The following is a 26,107-nucleotide window of genomic DNA, read 5'->3' as shown; positions in this document are numbered from 1 at the left end:
TTGACTAGGTCGCTTTAAAATCTTCAGTTTGTTTTTCTCCAGCCAATCAGAGGTGGAGTTGCTGGTGTGTTTTGGATCATTTTCCTGCTGCAGAACTCAAGTTCGTTTCAGCTTAAGGTCAAGAACAGATGGTCGGATTCCATTTATCACAGCAAGTCTTTCAGGTCCTAAAGCAGCAAAACAGCCCCAGACCATCACACTACCACCACCATACTTTACTTTAGGTTTGATGTCTATTTTTCTAAAATGCGTTGTTACTTTTGACTAATATTTATATTTATTTAATTATATGAAATATTTAACAGTGGCACAAATGCAAATCAGCAAGCGCCTAAACAAAAGAATGGAATGATTCATTATGGTAAATGAAGTAATTAAAACTGTTTTGAAATTCCTCTACTTTAGTATGGGTTAATTTAAAGCAATTTCACGTTCACCACAGGATGGCGCCATAAACACTGAAATCATTGGAACAGTTGGATTTAATGGTAATATTTTACCATTATATAGGTATAAACTAAAGCGGTGGTATAATTGTATATTTTTATGAAACACTAAAACTGTTGTTTATTTGTGTTTTAGTAAAAATTAAGGAAATGCTTCTTTTGGCGTTCACAGATTTAGATTTTGACTCCATCTTGTGGTCAAAGGCAGAATAGAACATACCTAATACACAGCTCACTGTGAAGATGAAAATTGTTCATCTTATTTTTAGATGTAAGTAATTCAGTTTTTTGTTTTATTAAAATGGAGTAATAAATGTACATACATATAGAAAATCAGTCTGGAGTATGGCTGAATCTCATATGTTTAAGTCATTTATTTATTTATCTGCACTATTGATACTTTACTGTACATCCTGCACTCCTGGACACTAGACTTTACTAAATACCTATATATGCATATGTTTATTGTTTATTCAGTATTCTCACTGTCATATGCACATTTTTAATCACTATTCTCATTATATGCTGATACCTGCATCTCTTGCACATTTTTTTATTCATCATTGCACTGCAATTTTTATCCTTTTAATTATATGCATTTTTTTTTACATTTACTTTTTATAGTTTATAGTGATATGTGTATAACTGTATACATTCTTGTATGTATTCTTGGCTGTTGTGTATTAATGTGTTGTATTTTGTATCTTTCTTTCTTTCTTCCTTTGTGTCTTTCTCTTTTTTCCTTCTTTATGTTTATCCTTCTTTGTCTCTTTCTCTCTCTTTTGTTTATTCCTTCTGTTTATCTTTCTTTCTTGGTCTCTCTTTTTATCTTTCTTTCTTTCTCTTTTTTCTTTCCTTCTTTCTCTTTCTTTCTTTGTATCTTTCTCTATCTTCTCTATCTTTACTTTCTCTATCTCTGTTTCTCTCCCTTTATTTCTTTCTTTCCATACTTCTGTTTGTTTCTTTCTTTCTCTCATTCTTTATTTCTTTTTCTTTTTCTTTCTTTGTATTTTTATTTCTTTATCTGTCTCTCTTTTTCTTTATTTCCTTCTTTCCGTTTATCTTTCTCTCTCTTTCTTTCCTTCTTTCTGTTAATCACTGTCTATTTCTCTCTTTCATTCTGTACTCTGTCTCTATCTTTCTTTTTGTGCATCTTTCTTTCTTTGTCTCTCTCTCTCTCTCTCTCTCAGTGTGGGTCTCTGCGGTGCTTAATGTACTACACAGCTCTTTGTGAGCGGAGCTGCCTGTACGCTCCGCCCACGTTCCTCTCTCAAATCCCATTGGCTGACCGTAGTGTCACTCACAGCGTTTACTCTGCGTATCTAACGCTGATTGGTTACTTTCTGGTTCTCAGGTTACACGGACGATTTGCTAGTTTAGCATAACAGCTAAATCTAGCAGCTAATCTCCAGTAGAGTGTGTGAGTAGTTGTGTGTGTGTGTCAGCGGGTATTGAGGTTTTCAGGAGGCGGTTATATTCTTCCTCTGTGTGTCGGGGAGAGTGTAAGAGTGAGTATGAGCGTGTTTCTGCTGCTGTAGCTGAGTATCACCCTGGACCCGTGGGTTCAGACTCAGCTGCTCGCAGCGAGGCTGTAGCTCCAATAGGAGCACAGGCTCTCTCGCGTGGGTCTGTTTAGCTGTGAGATTCAGCTAGCCTAGCTACATTATCCAGCTGCAAAGCTAGCACCAAAACGAACAATTGGCACTATTGAATAGCTGTAGCTAAATAGCTAAACTAGCTTCCAAGCTAGCTATATAATGCTGCTATGTAGGTTATCATTTGTTATGCTACCAACTAACGTTAGTTGGTAGCTAGAGTTAACTTAGCTGCATACGTTACCTAGCTAATATTGTCTGCTTTAACTACATTTAGACAGCCTTACAAAAAGTGTTTAACGTTAATTGTCCAGCTACGTTTAAGCAATTCCCCTATAATCCAGCTAACGTTATCTAATTTGTTTAAGCATTGTTTTATTTATGTTGTTGGAAGCTGATTAGCGTAACTAGCTTAACAGATAACTAAACCTTAGACATGTCAGTGCAGCTAGCTACTTAGCTAGTTAACTAGTTAGCTATCTCGCCTCTAACACATCAGTTCGGTATAAAAACAATAACAATAGTTCGTTAATAAAGGTTTCAGCAGTTAAACTGACTCTTTTTCGTGGCTGAAAAAAACATGTCCAGTCCTGTCTATGCAGACTATATGAGCTAGCTAGGGTTAGGTTAGCTAATGAAGCAATCTTTAGTCACAACACCTTTGTATATTGGGTTTATCCTGAAATTGGAACAAGCGGTACAAGTTCAAGTTCTTTTCTTGTAGAAACTCTCATTTCAAGTTCTTTTCTTGTAGAAACTCTCATTTCAAATATATATATATATATATATATATATATATATATATATATATATATATATATATATATATATATATATATATATATATAGCGCTCTGGAAAAAAGACCACTTCTGAGTTTCTTTGATTTTACCAAATTAAAAACCTCTGGAATATAATCAAGAGGAAGTAGGATGATCACAAGCCATCAAACCAAGCTGAACTGTTAGATTTTTTGTACCAGGAGTGGCATAAAGTTATCCAAAAGCAGTGTGCAAGACTTGTGGAGGAGAACATGCCAAGATGCAATATACTTTTAGTTTATAGCCTATTTAGCTTTTAAGAAGAAACAATGATATTGAATTCCAGATCTACTTTCTCTTAGTAAAATGTTAGCTGATTTATACTGTCTAAGTATATTATGTGAAGTGTATAAAGTTCATTTGAATGATATGAAGAATTTTCATGTCTTTAGAATGATCTGAACCTTAAACGCATAAGCCAGGAGACGTAATCAACCTAGACACTAAATCCAGGACAATTCACGCAAAAAAACAACAGATCTAGAAAGCACGTCTGCTGCTGTTAAAGATTTGGTTTGTGAACTTCTGAGATGGTGTGGCTCTCTTATTGACACGAGTAAGCACTCTCTGTCTAGTCTGCATTTGCCTTTCACAGACCAGCTAGTTAGATAAAGAGGTTCAGTCGTAGGTCTGGATTGATGGCCCATCTGCTGTGCACATTTTGGGCTGTCTTTAATTCCAAGATGTGAGGTAGGCTCTAACAGCCTTGAATAACGATGTACACTGACTCAGACTGGATCTTTTCCATTTTTTTCAAGGTGTAAATGAACAGAATAGCCTGGGGTAAGTTGAGAAGTTGACCCCCCTCCTCAAACCTGCAAGGCAGCTTTTCTGCAAAATTTACCTCTTAAAGGGGGTATTTAGCATTGGACTAGCAGAGGTAGTCTTTATGGTTGGTGGAGAGGCTTGGCTGAAATTTAACTCTCATATTTTGTTTTTGTAGTCTAATGGGCACAGCTAGATTTCTTTTCTCGCATTATAGTGTTTTGTTGTGGGTTTTGTCAGGAACCACAGATCTGCATTTTGCTGACCAAGATATAAGCATGTGATTAACCAGGGTTTTGGGCTTTATTACAATCCTCATGAAAGGATCATATACACTTAAGTATTTATGGTAAAATTAGTTGTCAGGGTTCTTTGAAGAAGCAGTGGATTTACTGAATACTATAAATGACTTTTTTTTGTTTTGCTTTTGATAGGTTATTAAAATCAAGAAGAAGATTTATCCAGCTGTTTTGGACCTGACCATTGGATGAACTTCCCTTCTTACCTGCTGCTGTAGTGTTATCTGTGTGTGTGGAACAATGGCCCTCATCATTCTTCTTGTGCCATGTGACTGACCACCTCGGCTGGAACCCAAAAATGGAGAGAAAACGTAGAAAGAAATGAAAATGTAAGCCATGTGTTACTCAGGCTTCACCAACTTTTTCATCTGAAGACGGTTAAGTCACCTTTGCTTATTTTGTGCTATGTTTATGCAGTGATTTATGAAGCATAGACACTATTAGACTCAGTTGGATGGGCTATGAACTGAACCAGACTGCAGGCACCATGGCACCAGTCTGCCTCTTCCTGTTTGTGGCCCTGCTTGTGGGGCGCTTACCACTGGCAGGCTCTGAAGAGGAGGAAAAGACTTCTAGCTCATCCTCATCCACCTCCTCTTCTACCACAGAGGGGTTCTTGAGCTCCAACTGCTCTCAGCTCTCACTGAAAGTGGACTTCTCTTCTAAAGTAGTGGAGCATGGTAAGTAGAGTCACCTATTTTTTGTATGTTGTCTGTGTATTGTAACAGATACTCACAATGGACTCTTCTCTGTCTGTGCAGGTTAACCTAGTTGTAGGGGTAATATTTTTCAATTCAAATCAATTTTTATTTAAATGATCAGAATTGTTCCTTCAAGTACTAACTAATATTCTTAATAAAGGTAGTTTAAATGTTCTCTGAAAAATCACATCCAAACAAAACCTGTAATTGTAACAAACATATCCCTAAATGAATCGATTTTGGAATCGATATCAAAATCATCAAATGCCCTTGCCATAAGCCTTGCTGGCCAGTCTTCATCTTTGCTCACAAGATATCACCTCATAACGTATAAAGGGCTTTTCATGTCCAAGCGATTTCTTGAGGAATCGGTTTACCTACTTCTATCCTAGGGCATGTCTCTGTATAGCAGGCTTAGACAAAATTTAGGACTTGGAATTAGAATTTGCAGCTTGGTTAAAGATACTCTGTGTGTGTATGTGTGTTGGGTCTGCGTTTAAAGAAGGTTCATCCTGTGGTCACACAATCAAAACATGCTGTGTGGCACCGGTGTGCAGCATAATCTACTCCTTAGTCTTTTTTTGTTTTGCTTTGTCTTGTCACATTCTAGTAGTCATAACATCTTTTTTTTTTTTAAATCATGCTTTGTATGGACTAAAAGGCTCTGCTACAATTGTTTCATTTACAGCCTATATTTTGGTTTTGTATAGACCTCAGTTAATGCAGTGGTCCACAAAGTACAAAAATGTACTTTTTTGCAGTAAAAATTCCAGATTTAAGACAGATTTAAAACAGAAGCATATTTCACTTATTTGGGAACAAAACCCCCATTTCTACAAAAGAGGACTGTAGAACAGGCAGTGTTGAATACACAAACCTTGTTAAAATTAAGCCTGCTGTACTCAGCAAAGTATCAAAATAAGAATTCAGGATCAGAATGATTGTCCAAGTATGTTGACGCACATAGATGGGGGTTGGTTTTAGCCATTGGGGTGTCTCTACTGTAGTTTCTGGTTTAAATAATCAAATCTAGCAATGCTGTTTAAATGGCCAGATCAGAATTCATGCAACATATATGTCAAACAGAAAAAACAAGGCTGTAAGCAGAATAAAAAGTAATCGTAAGGAGACCATAAAATAAACTGCCACAGTGATTTGAGGACTTAAGTAATAAAAAAAATAGATAACAGACCTCCAAATATATTTGGACTAATCTGTTTCTTGAAATAAATTTAGAAGGCTTTGTCACAGCCATGTGGTTTTCCTAAAAAATTGGCCAAATGTGGCTACACATCGCGGCTGCAGATGTGAAAAATATACACATATATACACAATATAACACGTCCTTATCAGAGAGCCGGAACGGATTCTGCAGGTGCAGTCTGAACTCTTAAAGCTCTTGAGATTCTGACAAGGATTGAAGTGAAACTTAATGTGAAGCATTGCTCTGTCATGCATGTGTACCACTTACAAAGCACAAACTGTTCAGACAGATGTCTGATATGGGTTACATTAAAAAGATTGTGTGAACAGCCTAAAGTAAATATCGAATCAGATTTGGGCCATTTTAACCTGTTGTGTGAGTCTTGTTGTAGCAGTGTTGTATTGTCAATTGCATTAAAACTTTTCTTTATGATTATGATTTCCTAAGATGTGAAATATAGTGTTGCTTACAGCTTCCCATTGCAATGTATTGAATATTTATAGGTCATATATGATTTTGCCAGTTCATAACCATAGCAATCATGTGTTTTGTTCTGAGATATTAGAAAGAACATTTTGTTTCTTGTAGGAAACACTGAACCTAATATAAGCATGATAAGACACCAATTAGCCTTGTGTGTATCTGAGGGATTCTAATAATATTTTATGGCACAAATAAAAATGATGCCTGGTAATGTTTGTCCTTTATATCAGACCAAAGGACTCTGTCTCCTTTGTATTTGTGAGAAAGACCCATAAATTGCTGACCACTGAAAATTGCTTGCTAATTTACTGTATTGGGGGGTCTCCAGGCACTGTCCATTCATTGGCTGCACCTAATCTCCAGCTGATGGTGTGAGTGTTTGTTGGCCTCACGCCAAGTGTGTACAAGTCTTAGAACCCATCTGAAGTCTTATGTTGTCCTCGACAGTGTGTGTGTTTGCATGGGGCCAGCACATAACATGGTATTTATAGTGACCTGATTACTGGTCTGTGAATGTAGTCTTTGTGCCAAACCCCAATGTTTTATTCATTCACACTTCCTCCACTTTCAGAAGGACATTATCGGACTTTGTTAATGGTGGGAAGAGGTTAAGGTTTTGTAGCAAGCCTCTTGTTTTATTTCTCTGTATAAAAGATTGAAATCTGAAAAGCTGACAAATAAAATCAGCAATTTGGGAATAACATTCTTTAACATCCGTTAACCCATAAGAACCTAGACCCATTTCTGAATATTGATACCAATTAAAAAAATGTAATAATCTGAATAATTTGCGTTACATATGTATGCTCATGAATGGCCATCCCAGAAATTGCTGGCATGCTATAGGAGTGACACAAAGGCAACTGTTAGATTTAGCCACTGTTGTGTACTGCCTTTGTATGTAGCCTTTGTATTTCTGTTTATTATTGGGAACATTGTTTCTTGTATCCACATTCTATGTACAATATGCAGTGTGCATGTTTTTTCAGTGCACAGAAAAGCTATAAATTGGTGAGTTCATATTTGCTTAACTTCAAAGCAAACAATTGAACTAATCTTCACAGAGCTATCCTTCCCTTACACACAGTTCCCTTACAAAAGTCTGTGCCATCATGTCTGATACGACAGTTTAAGATGGGTGTAAACACTTCTTATCTGAATCACTTTGACCTTCTCAAGGAACACACATTCTTCATGCGGCAGGACGTAAGCAAACACAAACATAAAACAGGTCTTACCGACAAATTGTATGTTTTATATAAAGATAAATGATATTATCACTATAGTGTATATTAAAGATTTGAACATAATTGAAGTATAATGGGCAATAAACTGTGCATTTGAACATAATTGAAGTATAATGGGCAATAAACTGTGCATTCTTTTTAAAATAACTTTACTCTTATTGATCTGTAATAAAATCAGTCAAGTACTAAATAATTCTGAGCAGCAGCCCAGATTTCCTCGAAGGCCAATAAGGATGTGTTAATATTCGTCCGCTTTGGTTCGATTAAAATAACCCTGGTACGATTGTTCACTTAGATTGTAGAGTAAGTGTGAATGTTGCCTTTTGAACAAACATTCATAAAAACTATTTCTGGTGCACTTAGTTTGATTAGATGAAACAAAGGCTTATAAACAAACCAAACACAGTGTTCGTAATGTTGATTTATCGTAAATTTGGTCAAATGTAAAATTAATCACACACTACGTACACAGTGTTTCCCAATTTAAATTGTATTCCTTAATGTGGTTAAATGTGGCATAAAAAATGCAATCACAATGCTTTCATAGCTGTAACATATCTCATTCCATGCCAATAAACATTTATGCAAAAATGTAGATTGACCTCTTCCTGTCTTGATCTTGTTACTTTATTTTAAAAGTTTAAAACTACTTCTCTGTTGTTCTCTCATTGTTTTAAACTTAAGGAATGTTACTTTATTTCCCCGAACAAAGAAAATAGATTCCAGGTTTCTTCAAATGCGACCCTGCCCATAGTCCAGAGTACCATTTGTTTTTTCTTCTTTCATTGCCTTTCTCTTGCCAACTTGTTTCTGTACAAAGGAATCTTTCTATGGTCTGAGCTGCTGGGGCCAATCTGTTCCTGAACCCTTAACTAGAGCTGTGAATAAAGCTGCTTTGCCAAAACGGTCTGAAATCACCTCTTCTGAGGAGTACAGCATAATGAATTGCATAAAGCTGGTTGAGGGAGGAACTGGGTGTTTCTCCCAACTCACCCAGTCATACCAGCTCAGTTGCTAACAGTTGGGTTTGTTACAGTTTGTGTGCAGAGCTTGTTTATGCAGTGCAGAATAGGATGAAATATGAGCTGACATTTTATCTCTGTTTTTTTGGCCCCTTGTGAAAAGGCTTTGTTTTGTAACCTCAATTTTTTAGGTTATGATACTCTGTGCATAGCTTACATTGGTTTGGACAGTTGTAAAATTCACAACTGTGTGTTTCCAATAACAATTTTTTCAGGTTGTTACATCAATATGTTGAAATCTGTGTAGTAAAAATCTGCTGTGTTTAAGTTCTGTCTTCTCTTCTGTCTTTGCTCCAGAGTATATTGTAGCATTTAATGGCTACTTCACAAGCAAAGCCCGCAGTCATTTCATCAGCAGTGCCCTGCGAAGTGCTGAGGTGGCGAACTGGCGCATCGTGCAGCGAGAGAACCCAGCAAGTGACTATCCAAGTGACTTTGAGGTGGTGCAGATCCGGCAGAATGCTCGCAACAGCCTACTCACACTGCAGGACCACCCTTATATCAAGAGGGTCACACCCCAGCGCAAGGTCTTCCGCACACTCAAACTGCTCAGTGGTGGGTGGAACCTCTATGTAGAACATTTTGTTTGTATTGCCTTAGGTCCTTACTGTGTCCGTCATCCTGTTGCAAACCATACTTCAGTCTAACGTGTGGTGGGCTGGTCTGCACAGTATATTTAATGTGGGCCCAGTCTTAACCTCATTGTTTATCATAATCTTATTTTACAAATTTTGTTTTTCATTTATTAACATTTTTAATTCAAAATTCTATGTATTCTGAGACTAGGCGTAATCCTTGTTTGGAAAACTGCCCCTCTGTCTAGCTGTTAAACACTGGGCTAACTAATGTCATGTCACCCCCCATCTGCTGCCCTCCTGCAGTGAACACTGCCTAGTGTTTGCCAAACATTCATTCACACAAAGAAATCCAGACTGTTCTCCTCCCTGGTTCCTACCTATGCTACCAAAGCAGGAGCACCCCTTACTACCTTCAAGAACCTCCTAAAGGCAGAGCTCTTCAAAGAGCACTTGCTCTTCTAACACCTTTAAAAACAACTGTGTTCAGCCTCTCGCAACGTCAAAGTGCAGGCGTTCCCAGGCTCTCCTCTATAGGAACAATTTATGATCAATTAATACATACTGCAATACCATACCATACTTTTGCGCTTTATTTGTATGTCAGTGGAAATGAACTTGGCAAACATGCAGAACATCAAGCGATCAGATTGAAATCCTGCCATTATCTTTAGCTTACGGGCCACACATGCGCATACACACTTCAGCACATGTAAACACTTTAGTTGTTTCTAAGTTATTAATCTGAGCTGAATGCAGCAGCTGTTAATGGCTCTAGGTAAGGGAAGTAGAACCCACTGTTTCACCCCAGGGAGAGCAGCAGGGGGCGGAACACTGAACATTGACTGTTTGTGTGGCTTGAGTTAGAGAGGAAATGGCCCCCAGAGGAGTCGGCAGAGAAAGAATGCTGTGTCTCTGCCCTACATGCTCTCCTCCCCACACCCAGGCTGAAGTCACACTAACATGTCAGACTGTAGCCACTGTGAAAAGACTTCTAACACTGTGTTTATCTGTCCACCAGTTCCTACCTACAAATCAACCCCACAGTCTTCACACCCACGTTCAAACCAGGGCGCATTTAAAACTGGGGTGGAGAAGTCTGCTAGTTTATTGGAAACCATTGGTCTTTGGGTGGTGTTTGAATGTTACAGATTTGGGAATGTTAAATTCGCCATTTTTAAACCACAATTTAAAAATGGGGGATTTTTAAATACATTATTAATGAGGACATAATTCATTTTATCAGTATGATATAGTTCTCTAAAGTGCCTGTACAGTTACTTTAGAGAACTGAACATATAGGAGCACTTTGTACTTCTATCGTTCTGTTGCTCTGCATACTTTCTTTTCCTCCTTTCACCTGGTTATTTAATGGTCAGGACCACCACAGAGCAGTTATTATTAGGGTGTTGGGTCATTTTTAGCATTGCAGTCACACCGTTGGTGGTGGTTTCTTGGTGTGTTTTGCACTGGTACAGTACTGCTGGACTTTTCATCTTCTCGTCCTTCATCAGTTAGTTATCAGTCATCTGTTATCTTCTAGTCATGCCTACTGGATGCTACTCAGGACTCTGCCCAACAGATGCCATTGACTGGATTTTTTCTGATTGGCTATTGCCAGTCTAGCAGTACTACTAATATGCGTCTCCATGTGTTGACACGTAGTAAAGGCACTTGGATTAGTGGCCAACAAAAGTATCCAGCAAGAGATTCTATGAAATGGGTTGTGGTTGTAGAAAAGAAAGCAGGTTCCAGGTAGGGTACTGTAGGTACTATGCCATGATAAAATGCTATTGGAGAATGGACACAGACACTTAAAACCAGTTACGGTACTTGAAGAAACCACTCTTTATTTTATCCTATGCCTTAATGCAAGATTGTGCTTTTTCTTCTCAAGCACTCCTGATTCAACTTGCCATTTAATTGTCAGGTTCAGTAGCTCTGTCACAGCAAGGAAACCTGCAAACTGTGCTGGACTCTAATCTATCAGTCTTCATTAAGCACTAACACTCCCCACTCTCATTATCACAGTGCATAATCCTTGATATTCTGTAGCTAATAGCAGCTAGTCATGCTGCTTCTGTAGGACCATGCTACAGAAACAATTAAGTGGCCTTCATCAGGTCCTCTGGTCATCATCTGATGAACACAGGAGGAACAGTAATTATCATTAAACTGCAGCAGGGTCGACTTTGTGAGAGCGAGCGTGGGAGACTCAAATTTAATACAATTAGAGTTTATGGAGGGCTCTCCTCAGGGCACGTCTGCTCAAAATCAGCGAGCAGTGCTCGAGTAGAGAAGCTGCCAGTCTCGTCAGTGCCGCTCGAGATGATTAGCATGGCAATTTGGACTCGCTTGATGCCCACTCTCGCACTCTATACTGGATTAAAATGTGGCATAAAAAGAGCACTTTCCCACTCAGCTCGCCTGCTTTTGCATAAACATGAACTTAAGCCTCAAGGTTGGATTGCTATTGTCTGCCTGCTCTGCAGTGGCACTAGGAGCTACTTAGAAAGAGTTTTGAGAGCAGCAGCTAGTCACGCATCTATTAGCCAATCATTTACGCTGCCTGTATTCAGTAAAACTGGCAGGGAGAATGCTAATTTGCCATGGGCTTCCATTTATTGTTGGGGAGATGATTATAGTGGCATGCTTTGATTGCGGTGTTGCAGCAAACGCCTGGGTTGGTAAATCTACCTTGTTTATTATCAAGCAAGCCTTTCTCCAATCATCCCTGTTTAATTCAGTGTTTAACCTTTTAGCACTGATTGTAATAAGAGGTGATTTGTTGTTTTGCCTTGCACCTTTCCTTTTGGATGATGGCACAGAACTCTGGGTAATTGAGGAGGAAAGGTGAATGTGAATAGTAAATTGGATTAAAAATGCTGAGGTTTGATTGATTGGACGAAGGTATATAGGTGGAGGTGGGCCTATTATTCAATCATGCTGAAGCTTTTGAGTAGGCATAAAATGTTTTGTGGTCTGTAAATGAAGAGAAGAACGAAGATGTCTGTATATATAGAAAATATATATACAAAAAATATATAATAATTTTACTAATTTTTTCTGTTTTTTTTTTCCTTTCTATATCTCTTAACTTAACCTTTAGTGGGTGGTGAGACCAGCTCCTCCTGTAACGACACACGCTGGGTGCAAAAGTGGCAGTCATGGCAGTCGTCTCGGCCATTGAGGAGGACCAGTCTCTCTCTGAGTTCAGGCTTCTGGCACGCCACAGGCCGCCATTCCAGTCGCCGCTTGCTCAGAGCCATTCCCCGCCATGTAGCGCAGATTCTACAAGCTGACGTGCTCTGGCAGATGGGTCACACTGGTGAGTGAAGACAAGCAGTGAACATTTTAATTTGGGTCAGTTTGGACATCCCCCCTTTTTCACAACACAGCAGATGGTGCAAACAAATCACAAAGACCTAAATACAGCATTGGATAAAGCACATTTCTATTAATTTTTGGTGGTGGTGATAGAAAATGGGTAACAAGTTTTGTTTACTGTCACAGTGAATTGTTGCAATTGGATAAAAAAAAAAACAGTATTTTCACTTATTGGCATTATGTAATTATATCAGATTTCATGATTTAATGTACCAATAGAAATGATCCATTGACAGTACAGTAGGTAGGTTTTATCTTTTTCAACAAAGGTAACATTTTAGAGGTAACATGAGTTCGCATGAAGAGTCAGTATAGTCAGTAAGCGGCATTATACAGAGATTATTTTGTAATCCTTTCTGGCTTCTCCACAGGCTCAGGTGTGAAAGTGGCCGTTTTTGACACTGGACTAAGTGAGAAGCACCCACACTTTAAAAATGTTAAAGAGAGGACCAACTGGACCAATGAGAAAACACTGGATGATGGTAAAACTCCTGTTAAAATTAAATTTTAGGAATGGCTTGAAGTGTCTGTGTGAAAACGTTACAGGAACAACTGTTTTGTCTGTCTTTGATGTATCTCTCCAGGCTTAGGCCATGGCACGTTTGTGGCTGGGGTCATAGCAAGCATGAGGGAGTGCCAGGGCTTTGCTCCAGACTCTGAGCTGCACATCTTCAGAGTATTCACAAATAATCAGGTACACACATGCACTACTTACATAAATGTATGTATTTAGTATGGATGTATAATTACCAGTCAATAAAATTGGCATCATTGATTTATTTTATATTGGACAGATGCAGTTCAATAAAAATTTTTACAAGTTTTTCAGTTTTCCATCAAAGGTGTTTTTTTTCTTTATTTTCTAAAGGAGGCACTACCCAGTAAGAGTACATGGTGTTCCTTAGTACATAGACAGTATATTCTGTATAATGTATGTTTCAAACTGTAACTGTTCTCAAAATATATTTTTTGTTGCCAACTAAAATTAATGCAGTTAAAATGTATTGTGTAAGCAGAACATTTGGTAGCTCTACATATTAGTTAAACATATCCAGCACCAACCATCAGTCCTATAATACCCCACAGGAAAGTGTGCACCTATAATGGGCAGAGATGGAGACATCATAGCCTTATCATTACAAATCCGAAAGGCTTCCTGAAGGGAGGCTGGAAAGGAGCTGGGTATAAATCTATATCAAACACAAGCTCATACATCACACTGACTAAACATTTCTGTCAGGTGTCCTACACATCGTGGTTCCTGGATGCATTTAACTATGCCATTCTGAAGAAAATTGATGTCTTGAATCTCAGCATTGGAGGGCCGGACTTCATGGACCATCCGTTTGTGGATAAGGTACATTAATCTCCTCTTAGTAGTGCAGCCTTCATCGAACCGAAAAGTGTGATGTGTTAAAAAAAAAAAACGGTCTCGGCCACTTGCATGTTTGTGATATAAATGTGAAATAAAATTTCAGTTTGGTCTCACAGCAGCATTTTAACATCCCAGCAAGAATTTAATCAATAGACTCGAGAGACTATAAACATAAAGGAAAACATCACTTACATGATAGTACTTACTGAAGGAGCAAGGCTGTTAGACAAGAGTGGCTCCAAAGATAAAGTTCAGTCAAAACAGATTAGGACATCGAAGGTCAATCAGAATAAAATAAACATTGATTCTTAGACAAGCAGTGCCACTGTATTAAGCAGTGAATAAGCATTAACCCTGTTCTGGTTCTGCTTTACTGCAGGTTTGGGAGCTTACAGCAAACAGGGTGATCATGGTGTCTGCCATTGGAAATGATGGCCCTCTGTATGGGTAAGTGGCTTAACAAGTGTGATGATGCGCATTAACTCATTAAGCAGTGTTTCTACTACATACATTTTGCAGCAGTGGCACATTGCAGCACAGTTAGTGCCATTGCTGCTTCCGAATTCATGAAACAACATAAAATTATGCAATTACAAGACTTTGCTGTGAGCTTTTATTTTGAAAGATATGGGAGGAACAGAGGAGAGCTGAAAGATATGTGGAGTAAACTAGCTAATGTTAAGTTAAAGGACATTTCACAATTTAACATAAAGCCTGTCACACACAGGTGCTGCATGTAGAGGGACAATCTCCAGGCCCTTTTTAGATTCCTCAGTTCTCCACAATACACCATTTTAACAGAATTACTTCAAATTAAAGCTTTGTCAAGACCACAGAAAGCCTGAATGCTAAGTTACTTATGCTAACAATACTCTCCATGCCCTGTACAGCTGGTATCTTTCAGCTGGAAAAAAGAGAGTTTGCAAAACAGTAGTAAGCTCAGTAAACTGCTACCAAGCATGATAAATAATATTGAACTTATTATATAATTTAATTTATGTTAAAAAGAAAATGAACTTGAATCTGCCGTTTGGTGGCTTCCTGCAGCATTGTATAAAAAGCACTGCCAGAACTGTAGTTTCCAGCCAAAATGTGTTTCAAACAGAGGAAACACTGCTGGGCTATATCTGTTGTAGGAAAACTTTGATGCCAAGTATTAAGTGTGTGTATATTTGTGTGTGTGTGTATGTGTTACAGCACTCTGAACAATCCAGCCGATCAGATGGATGTGATTGGGGTTGGAGGGATTGATTTTGAGGACAACATCGCAAGGTTCTCCTCCCGGGGCATGACAACATGGGTATATCTTGTTTCATAGTAATGTCTATGAACTCTGTCTGTCAGCTAGTATTGTGTGGAGGGGCCCTGTTAGTACAAGCCTGCAGAATTTGAGATAACCTAGGAAGGGCAGACATATCCTGCTTAATGTCTGAACTGTAGAGCCTCTGTTTCAGCCTATTCACCCCAGCCTAGGGTGCACAGAGTGTAGTCTGACATTTGCTTACACTTTAAAGCACTCTTTGGAGACCTCCCATGTCTGGGAACAGGAATGGAAGCCTACTTTGTGCTTGTACCCTTGGATGAACTTGTGTAGAGTAATGTTGTCTACAGTGGAAGTATAAGCTCAGTTTAGGAATTTTCATTGAGAGATTTTTGTTAGTTTGTATAGTTTTTCCCTCAGGCAACAAACAAAATGTATATAAGTTATAGGTTATTCAGTTTTGAATATATCTGGATGGGATAAAACACTTTTTTAATATATGGTACTTTTGGTTCTAGTCACCTATGCACATTATTTAAAACACATTTATCTCAGAATTAAAACAGACACATGGTTAAAACACCATATCACATTAGAAAAGATGTAGTTAAACATAAATACAGTGGAAAGTAACAGGAATTCCTCATGTTGAAAAAGACTGGGTTCACCAGCCGACCTGATTTAACATCATTCAGGACTGATTTACTAAACCAGTACTTGGATGATAACAATGAAATAATACCAAACTGAGGAGAGTGAGGAGAGCTTTGAAGATGCAGCAGAAGCCCCTGGAAACATGTTTTGATATATTTCTATTTTTTATATTAAATTTGGGTGTTTTCTGAAGCCTTAAGCAAAGTTTAAATGTGAAAAACTAAACAGGAATATTATACAACACTCATCATAAATTGCCAAAATGCTCCCAGTAATTGCAGCAGACATGTATTAGACTTTGGAAAGATCTTCATAAGACTAATCTTCAGTTTCTATTGGCTTTATTGGAAAAATAGATCTCAAATCACTTCTTTAATTATGAATGTATTAATGTTTTTATTAAGCTTACTAAATGTGTACTTTGCAGAAAATATTTTTTTATGTTTAAAAACTTGAGAGGTTTTGTCTTGCCCAAATCCCACAATTTGTAAATTTCTGTGGTTATTTTATCTCAGTTCATATGAAGTGTGTTTTCCACTCCTTGCAGTTAAAATGTGTAATTAATCTCTCTCTCCCTCTCTCAGGAGCTACCGGGTGGCTATGGCAGGGTAAAGCCTGATATTGTGACATATGGCTCTGGTGTCCGCGGCTCTGGGATGAAAGAGGGATGCCGCTCTCTGTCCGGCACCAGCGTTGCCTCCCCCGTGGTGGCTGGCGCAGTCACGTTGCTTGCCAGGTAGTATTCGCCAACACAAATAAAAGGCTTCCCTCTTAGCCCTTTCTTTTGATCCACACAAGCTGTTTTAAATCCACATGCTGTTTCCAAAACATTTGCTTTCAAATCCGCAGTTTTTGGAAAGAAAGAGATAGCAAATGGAAGGGTGGTGAAATGTGATGCTGGAGAGAGGAAATGAGGCTTGAAGAGGAGGGCTGTTATGGCTGTTCTAGCCCACCCTTCCCATGCGCTGCCTTCTGTAATGGCCTTAAAGCCAGACTGCATTGCAGGCAGTGTCTGGAGATAACTGCTCAGAGTGCTCAGGGCATGCCTACACATGTAGCTTGAAAGACTAGGGTCTCTGTTTTAATTAGCAGTTTGTTAGTTAGATTTTTGCATTTATAATTCAGAGATGAAAATGTTAGGCAAATATTTTTTGTACTTGACACTGAAGGTGGACCAACTACGATCAGTTTTTGTCATTTCATGTGCAGCACTCTTTTGCACACACACCTTTTAGATCAAATCAGTTCATCAAGCCTTTAATTTTTGAATATACAGTCAAGTCAGATTATTACAACATCATTGTTTTCACACTCTGCCTGTTTAGCCAGCTTCATTAAGCATATAGGAACACATTGTAGTTTTATAATTAGATTGTAGTCCTTCTTCTTTCCTCTTTATGCTTTATTATCCTCATTTCACCCTGTTCTTTAAAGGCCAGGACCCCAGAGAACCACCACAGAGCAGGTATTGTTTCAGTAGTGGGTCATTCTCATCACTGCAATGACACTGACATTGTTGTAGTGTCACTGCAGTGGTGGATCGGACACAGTGTTGCTGCTGGAGTTTTTAAACACGTGTCCACATACTGTCCACTCCACTAGACACTCCTACCTAGTTGGTTCTTGTTGTAGATGTAAAATCAGAGTCAAAAGCTCATCTGTTGCTGCACAGTTTGTGTTTTTCATCCTCTAGTGTTCAGGACGCTGCCCACAGGACACTCCAGCAGCCCTTCTGCTAACACCACCAGCATGTCTGTGTCACTGCAGTGCTGAGAATAATCCACTGCTCAAATAACACTTGCTCTGTGGATAAAATGGACAGTGTGTGTAAAAAAACACAAGGTCTTCATAATACTCTGCCTGTATTGTGTATTTACGCCCTGTATTGTCAGTATTGGGAGTCTTACTTTAGAAATAATTAATTTATCCAGTGCAATCCCTTCATTCAATAACACCTAGTAGCATAACATAGCCTGTTTTGGGGCTTTGGTAGGGAAATCCTTGTGGGCAGAGCTAGAATGCAAGAAAATCCTCCCTAGCAGAAATTGGAGGGGGGTATTCACAGTACTTGCAGCACCCCTGTAATAACAAAGTCAAAAATAATACTGTAATATAATGTGTGATAAAAAAGCAGAACAATGGAAATAAAGCAAGGACAAAAGGTTAAAGTTGTAAAGTTTCTGAACAGGGCTTATTATCAGTCTCTCTTAGTTAATTTAACAGAGAAAAGCCTTAACAAACAATAGCAGCTCTGATGCTGCAGAGAGACCCTGATAAAATGGTCACAAGTGTTCAGGATGGATGCAGGTGGTTTGTCTCTAAGCATATGGTGCCCGCATTTGTTCCCCCAGGCTCCAGCGAGACCAATACATCATCGATAGATTTCCTTTGCGGCGCTGAAGTCAAAAAGAACAAGGACAGAGTGAATTAACAGAATCAATCTCTTCTGCCTTAGGGAGAGAGCTGGCATGGATCCTGTAGTCTATCCATTTCCTTCTGTCTCTCCCTGCCCTTTCTCTATGTAGGTCGCCCCTTAGAATGAAATGGGGCTGCAGTAGCTTGATGGCTTTAAACCCTACACGTCCCTTTTCTTTCTTAATCTCATTTCTGGGCTGTAAGAGGTGCTTGACCCCTGCCCACCTGTCCATCTTTACTGCTAGACAGTGAGTATGTGTCATAGCCCTTTCTTTAGCTGCCACTTGTTTTCTACTTAAACAGTGATGCACCTGATTGTATTTAACACAGGGTATCTGAAGATCCTTAAAAAGTCTTAAATTGTCTTAAATCTCCCAAAGGTTTTGGGATGCCACAAACATATCTGCAGGCTAGCATACTGATTTAACTGCAAACTGAACTAAGCAGAATCAAACATTTTTCAGAGGGCACCATTTTCATTAATGTTAATTACTTGAGTGGGATTCTGATCCAATTTGTATGCATTTCCGTTTCACCATGATGAAATTACACTAGCATGCCATATGTCATGGAACAGAAAGTAGTATGCTGTACCATGACATTTACAATGTTCCGTATACATTATGAATTCTGCACAGACCTGCAGGATATGTGTGTGGATCCTTCCTTCCTTTTTTTATTTTCCGGCTTCCTGATGAATAACTCCATAACTTCATTCATGATTGCTGAAGTTTCATGTTTTGCCGGTTGACGGGATCATTTTTTGCTCGGAGTAATATATATATATATATATATATATATATATATATATATATATATATATATATATATATATATATATATATAATACTTGCAGATTCCTTGTTATAAGGAGAACCTCAAATCGCCTCTAATTCTTTTTCTTTTCAATTTGTTTCTCTCTGTCTTTTTTTCAGTACGGTGTTAAACAGGGAACTGGTAAATCCAGCCAGTATGAAGCAGGCTTTGATTGCATCAGCACGCAGGCTGCCTGGAGTCAACATGTTCGAGCAGGGCCATGGCAAACTGGACCTGCTGAGAGCCTATCAGATCCTCAACAGCTACCGACCCCAAGCCAGGTAAGATATGTGCAGACACACTCATTTTAAGTAATTTAAGCATGCTGTTCCTTGCCCCTGCATTCTATTCAGGTAACATAGCAACGCAATTTGTTATTCATGCACAGTATCCAACCCATTAGTGCTCACTCAGAGTGTCTGAACCATCGTTCCAGCATGCTTTTTAATCACGTCAATGCACTCTGTATCCCTGGTTGACTCAAGATCATTAAACCCATATTCCAACTCAATGAAGCAAAAGATCTTCATTTTCTCAGCCCTCAGAGTGCCCTTTACCGTCTCTCTGTCTGACTCTCTGTCTAATGGCTTTTTACTACAGTCTCAGTCCCAGCTACATTGACCTGACGGAGTGCCCCTACATGTGGCCCTACTGTTCCCAGCCCATCTACTACGGTGGCATGCCAACCATAGTCAATGTCACCATCCTGAATGGCATGGGTGTGACTGGCAGGATTGTGGACAAGGTAAACATTTCTTGATTATTTGTAATAATGTCATACTAAAATATATATACACAAGTTGCTTGTTTTTCCCCATGAACCAGTCGAGCCAGGCATCACTTCTCATAATCATTACAACCTGCTTTGCTCACCACTGTGCGTGGTATTGCCTTCTATGATGTGTTAAAGTCTGAAATGTGTACATTTATCACATCTATTTGGTCTGATTGTAAGGAACAATGTCCAAAACATGTATTTGTCACAACCATTATGGAAGCCACTATTACAGTAAAACAGTGTGATACCAAATTAATAAGAATTATTCTGGAATATTCATATTTATCAGATCTTTAGAGATTTTATTTTAAATAAAGCTATGATTCTATCTTATAATTGTATTATTTTTAGCTTAATAAAAGCTCCTCTGCTTTGCTTGTCTAATCAACTGCACATATTTTTCTTTATTAGCCAATCTGGCAGCCCTATCTGCCTCAGAATGGGGATCATATAGACGTGGCCGTGTCCTACTCACCTGTGCTGTGGCCCTGGGCTGGCTACCTAGCTGTCTCCATATCTGTGGCCAAAAAAGCAGCATCCTGGGAGGGAATTGCTCAGGGTCATGTGATGCTCACTGTGGCCTCACCTGCAGAGAATGACGTAAGTAATTTTCTGGAGCCACTTCCAGAAATAAACCTGCCTTCTTAATGTTGGTGAAATAGTTAATATTAAGCAGTGTTTCAGTACCTAAAACTGCATAATAAACTTGTTTGTACTGTTTAGATGTTTCATAATGCTCAACAGCAGTTATAGTCTCTTTTGTGTCTTTGTGTTTTTGGGTTCATGTAGTCATCAGTTGGAGAAATGACCTCCACAGTGAAGCTCCCAGTGAAGGTGAAGATCATTCCCACACCTCCTCGTAGTAAGAGGGTGTTATGGGACCAGTACCACAACCTGCGCTACCCACCGGGTTACTTTCCTCGAGACAACCTGCGGATGAAAAACGACCCACTCGACTGGTAATTTAATGTCTTTATTATTATTATTCATCATTATTATTTTATTTACTATTTCTTGTTTTTTTTTTATACGCTCCTGCTTCTAAAGGAATGGAGATCATATCCATACCAACTTCAGAGACATGTACCAGCACCTCAGAAGTATGGGCTACTTTGTGGAAGTTCTAGGCTCACCCATCACTTGTTTTGATGCCAGTCAGTACGGTAAGAGTTATGATAGCACCTCACCCTGTTAATTAGAAATCATTATTAACTCTCCTAATACTTTTTTTTTTTTGTGTTATTTCTTTAATTTTCTTTAATTAAAATAACCTCTGTGTGTTCAAATGCAGGGACTCTGTTGATGGTGGACAGTGAGGAGGAGTACTTTCCTGAGGAGATCACTAAGCTACGCAGGGACATAGATAATGGCCTGTCACTCATTATCTTCAGCGACTGGTACAACACTTCAGTCATGAGGAAGGTCAAATTCTACGATGAAAATACAAGGTATCACTGATTTAAAAAAAAATAAATAAATAAATAAATCATGTCTTCCTCTCAGTATAAAGAGACACAGATCAGTGTGTTGCTAGTCCTGCATTAAAGCAGAGTGGCCCTGCTTTGCCTTACCACCAAGTTCTGCAGTGTTTTGATAAACTTGTGAAAAATTTCTCTGAATCACTATATCATTCAATAAATGGTAATCTCTTTAGTCTGTGCTGAAATGAGTATTTAAAGATGACCTAGCCTGTGCTATAGAAGAATGCTTCTATTTACAGGCAATGGTGGATGCCGGACACAGGGGGCGCCAATATACCAGCTCTGAATGACCTCATCTCTGTGTGGGGGATGGCCTTTAGTGATGGGCTTTATGAGGGAGACTTCACTATGGCAGACCACGACAGTAAGATTTCACCCTTAATACTCTGTTATAAAATAATGACACTGAGAATGAGTGATTAATTTCTATTTAAAAAGAACACTTTATTTTTTTCTTTGTTCAAGACAGAATTAGACATCAGAATTTATTATTCCATATACATTAAGTGCTTTCATTAGTGCACAGTTTAGAGGTTTGCTGAAAATCACAAATAGTGAAAAACACCATTCTGAAACCCTGTTGGTTTACACACAAACAATCACACCTGTACGTGTCTCGTTACACTCCAGCAAGAACAAAGCAGACTTATGTAGCTTAGTATGAAGATGATTCATTCAGAGACTTAAGAGCAAAATGTCCCAACTAGGGTTCTTTAATATATTTACATTGTACTAAGATATATTCATTTTCAATGGGCAGTTATGTGGCTGAAACCCTGTAACAGAAACATTTTTAATACAACATTATAAGCGTTATGGCTTTTAGAAAAATGTTTTTGTGGGCTCTTGTAGAACAGCTTAAGATTTTGTTCTTGATGACATTTTCAGCCTGACTGACAGACTGTAAAAATTACTGCATTACTGTCTTAATATTAAATTATTATTATAGATCCAGGATTTTAGTAAGTTATTAGTTTAAAGAGATCAATTGAATGTTATATGGCTTTAAGGAGCTGCTATTGGATGTAAAAAATGTGTACCGTTTCAGCTGGGTGCTAAAATGTGTTTAGGGATTTTAATGTATAACACTACATTCTCTTTCTCTCATTAGTGTACTACGCCTCAGGCTGTAGTATTGCACGCTTTCCAGAGGACGGGGTTGTTATCGCGCAAACCTTAAAAGATCAAGGTAACCAACACACAATCCTGCTGCACACCTCTACTGTTGCCATGGATACCAGTCATTAGATGTGTCTTTGCTTTTTCTGTGACAAATCTAGACATACATGGACAACCCTAACCATGTTTTCTGCTTAGGACTAGAAGTATTGAAGCAAGAAACTGCAGTGGTGGACAGTGTTCCTGTGCTGGGACTTTATCAGACACCCTCAGAGGGTGGAGGACGCATTGCACTGTATGGAGACTCCAACTGCATCGACGACAGTCATAGACAGAAAGGTAGATATTGTCTTCTACTACTAGTAATACTACTTCTGCTACTACTGTCTGTATCATGGAACTGTACCTGAATTGGTCTTGAATTGTTCTACTTTTCTGTGTGTTTGAATTTGTGTGTTTGTAGACTGTTTCTGGCTGTTGGATGCCCTGTTGCAGTATACATCCTATGGCGTGACTCCGCCCAGCCTTCTCCACTCACAGAACAAAGTGACTCCTCCTACAGGCACTGACAAGCCCTTGCCAGAAAGACTAGAGGGTGAGGCAACTATTTCTACATATAGTTTGAGATTCCCATTGTCATATCTACAATTAAGTGGAAACTTTTAGGGGTTCTCCAATTTGGGAGGTAATTCTCTCTTTTACAAGGGGCTCCTTTGTGGTTTATTTCTATCCAGATCAGGCATGTGCTGTTTTTTCCTCCCTCTTCAGAAAATAATCGGCTGAATTACCTGCTGTTTTTCACTGAACACTGTGGTGGTTTGATCTTAGTGTTTGTGTTTCTAGGCAGATGCCACATCTGTTCCACTAGAGTGGAATAAATATATCATTAAAAAAGCAGTTAATCTATTTTAAACATCTTTCTGAGGCTGATATTTCTTCCTAGATACTGTGAATCTTTATATGTTTTAGCCAATATATCTTATCCTAGCTTGAGAAGTAGGCTGACTCATGGTGGAGGTGTTACTCATGTCGGCAGCTGAACAGGGACGCAGCCCAAACCTCTTCCCACACTTATTCGTGGCAGTTTAGGGAGGGCCAGTCAAATCAGCTGGATCAGATGCATTTTCACTTAAACACATGACTTAAAGGAGAACTCTGGTGTGAAATGAACTTTGGGTGTATTAAAACGTGATAAAAAAAATGAGTGAGCTGGGGCATATTTTGCCCCTCACCATAAACCATAATGGTTTTATATTTCTTCTAATATTTGTTGCATTACTATGATTTGTTTTCTATAAAACACAGATGTATATAGTAAAGCGAGAGAACAACAATATGGCGAGTAGATAGTTTGAGGCCATTAACTTTTTATTTATTTATTTTTTTTATTTTTATTTTTATTTTCAGGAAATCACCTCTACCGCTACTCCAAAGTTCTAGAGGCTCACCTGGGCGACCCAAAGCCTCGCCCTCTGCCTGCCTGCCCTCACCTCTCCTGGGCAAAACCTCAGCCACTCAATGAGACGGCTCCCAGGTCAGTGACCTATGGCATCTATACCACTCTAACAGCAGGGCCTGACAGACCGGGCGGACTATGACTGATCTAACTGTTCTCTTTGCAGTAACCTTTGGAAGCATCAGAAGCTGCTGTCTGTGGACATGGACAAGGTGGAGCTGCCCAACGTCAGGGCGTACCGGCCCCAGGTGAGACCCCTGTCCCCGGGGGAGAGTGGAGCCTGGGACATTCCTGGAGGTGAGTTGGGTTTACTGCTGACGTCAGTGCTTTCGCCCTTATGTTAAGTGTAATATTTATATGTGTATTTTGTCTCCATGAAGCTCAACCATATTTTTCTGAGGTAGTAACTTTTCAGCAAAAGGAAGTGTATTTTAATGCAACAAGATTTTATTTTAAGTCATTTTTAACTCAATAGATGCAAGTCAAACATTGCAAATTGATATGTTTTACATTAATCTGTGTATTTGCATGCACCCTCAGGTATAATGCCAGGTCGCTATAATCAAGAGGTGGGTCAGACCATCCCTGTGTTTGCCTTCTTGGGTGCTATGGTCGTGCTGTCTTTCTTCGTGGTGCAGCTGACCAAGTCCAGGAGCAAACCCAAGCGCAGAAAACCTCGCATCAAGCGACCACTCTACCTCCAGCAGCAGCAGCAGCAACAGCAGCAGCAGATGACCCTACACACAGGCAAAACCCCAACTGTGTGACACTGCCTCACACCAAATCCTTAACATGCCTGGACTTTTACACGGCGTGTATGTGTGCCATTTGTTGGAGACAGAACTGCCATCTGACACACTCTCCTAATGAAACTGAAACTGCCGCCCAGACCCCTAATTGCGGGGTTTGCCTATGGACAAAAAGAGCCTTTCTCCTGAAGAGCCTTTAAATCCAATGACCAAAATCATGGACTTTTTTTAATTTATTAACGAAGCTCAATTGATTATTTGACCCAAGGTTTTTATGTCAAACTGAACAACCAAGAAAAAAAGTAACTGTACACAAAAAGGCATAGCGTTCTCAACATCCACCTTTTTGAACTTTTCCACAACTTTCAGTTTTTTGTATCTCCGGTCGAAATTTGGGATTTACGTCAATTGGTCTTTCTGTGTCCTGTTTTTGTTTTTATAAAATGGGCTAATGTTTATAATTTTGTAAATAGAATCATGATTTTCACCTTTGTTGGTGGGGTATCATCAACAGTATGTTAAAATATATCACATCCATAATAAAGCAGCAACTTGTCTCAGCCTTTTTATTGCATTAAAGTGCCTATAGTCTCTCTCTTATTTTTTTTCCCCTTATGATACACTTACAATACTTTTTCTATGGTTTTCTGTTGAAAATGTGGTCAGAAATGTTTTTTTTTCCACAGCTGTTTGTTCAGAGTAGCTATTTATATGTTTGTTTAGTGCAAGTGAGTGAGAATCATATTAATTCTATTATTAAATTATATTACGGCTTATTTTTAAATAAAGCAAAGGAGATTACCGGTACAGTCCCCTAAATAGCAACACTTTAAATGGGGAACTGCAGTGATGTTAAACTTTTGTTAAGTGTTGTCAGATCAGGGTTGTTCAGATACTCCTTTAAAAAAATACAGAAAAAACACAGAAAATAATTAAGAAAAAAAACAGAAGTTTTCAGAGAGGATACAGATTTTAGCATATTTGTCAAGATGTTGCTGCACAGTAGAACAGGGCACCACGACTGAGGTATCTTGACCTCAGACCATTCCTGTTAATTGCATTTCAGTTCGCATGATCAGTTATTTTTATGTGCTTTGAGATTGTACCACTGGACATTTTCCTTTAAATGACAACCTTTTTACCCCAACCACATGGTTTTAAGGAAGTATTTTATATGTGGATGTGCTTGTAAAAGATTTGAAATCACCAGCTGAGAGTTCTCCTAGCTTTGTGTGGCACCAGAATTTCAGTGTGTTGCAGTGCCTGACTCTGTGATGGACAGAATGGCTTTCTCTTCTGTTTGCTTCCTACACAAGATGGATGGAGCTGTCGGACTGACTTGGCGTTTGAGTGAGAGGCCGGTGAGTCCATTCTGCACGTTATAAATGAGTTATATTTTGCTAACAGCTTCCGGCATTTGACGAGACAAAGTCGGCCCTCTTTTATATATATATATAAA

The 26,107-nt window shown here is 38.8% G+C and overlaps 1 protein-coding gene across 2 annotated transcripts; it reads left to right on the top strand.

Moving 5' to 3' along the window:
• Positions 1-1,788: 1,788 nt before the first annotated feature.
• mbtps1 (membrane-bound transcription factor peptidase, site 1) lies at positions 1,789-25,227 on the top strand. Of its 2 annotated transcripts, XM_022679700.2 has the most exons (24): positions 1,801-1,954; positions 4,061-4,254; positions 4,343-4,605; positions 8,880-9,137; positions 12,267-12,485; positions 12,916-13,026; positions 13,129-13,238; positions 13,785-13,901; positions 14,299-14,366; positions 15,117-15,219; positions 16,419-16,570; positions 19,185-19,346; positions 19,666-19,810; positions 20,255-20,443; positions 20,633-20,802; positions 20,891-21,006; positions 21,135-21,291; positions 21,564-21,688; positions 22,436-22,513; positions 22,642-22,782; positions 22,907-23,038; positions 23,851-23,977; positions 24,066-24,196; positions 24,440-25,227. In XM_022679700.2, the coding sequence occupies exons 3-24, from the start codon at positions 4,380-4,382 to the stop codon at positions 24,664-24,666; spliced, it is 3,264 nt and encodes a 1,087-aa protein (XP_022535421.2). In that variant the 5' UTR covers positions 1,801-1,954; positions 4,061-4,254; positions 4,343-4,379; the 3' UTR covers positions 24,667-25,227. The 2 variants fall into 2 exon arrangements, with proteins under 2 accessions (XP_022535422.2, XP_022535421.2); XM_022679701.2 differs by having other exon boundaries at positions 1,789-1,866; positions 4,061-4,605.
• The last annotated feature ends 880 nt before the right edge of the window (positions 25,228-26,107 follow it).

Source organism: Astyanax mexicanus, chromosome 9, assembly GCF_023375975.1.
Source record: "Astyanax mexicanus isolate ESR-SI-001 chromosome 9, AstMex3_surface, whole genome shotgun sequence".
NCBI lineage: Eukaryota > Metazoa > Chordata > Actinopteri > Characiformes > Acestrorhamphidae > Astyanax > Astyanax mexicanus.
The sequence above is the reverse complement of the archived record's forward strand: the minus strand, read 5'-3'. Positions and strand labels throughout refer to the sequence as shown.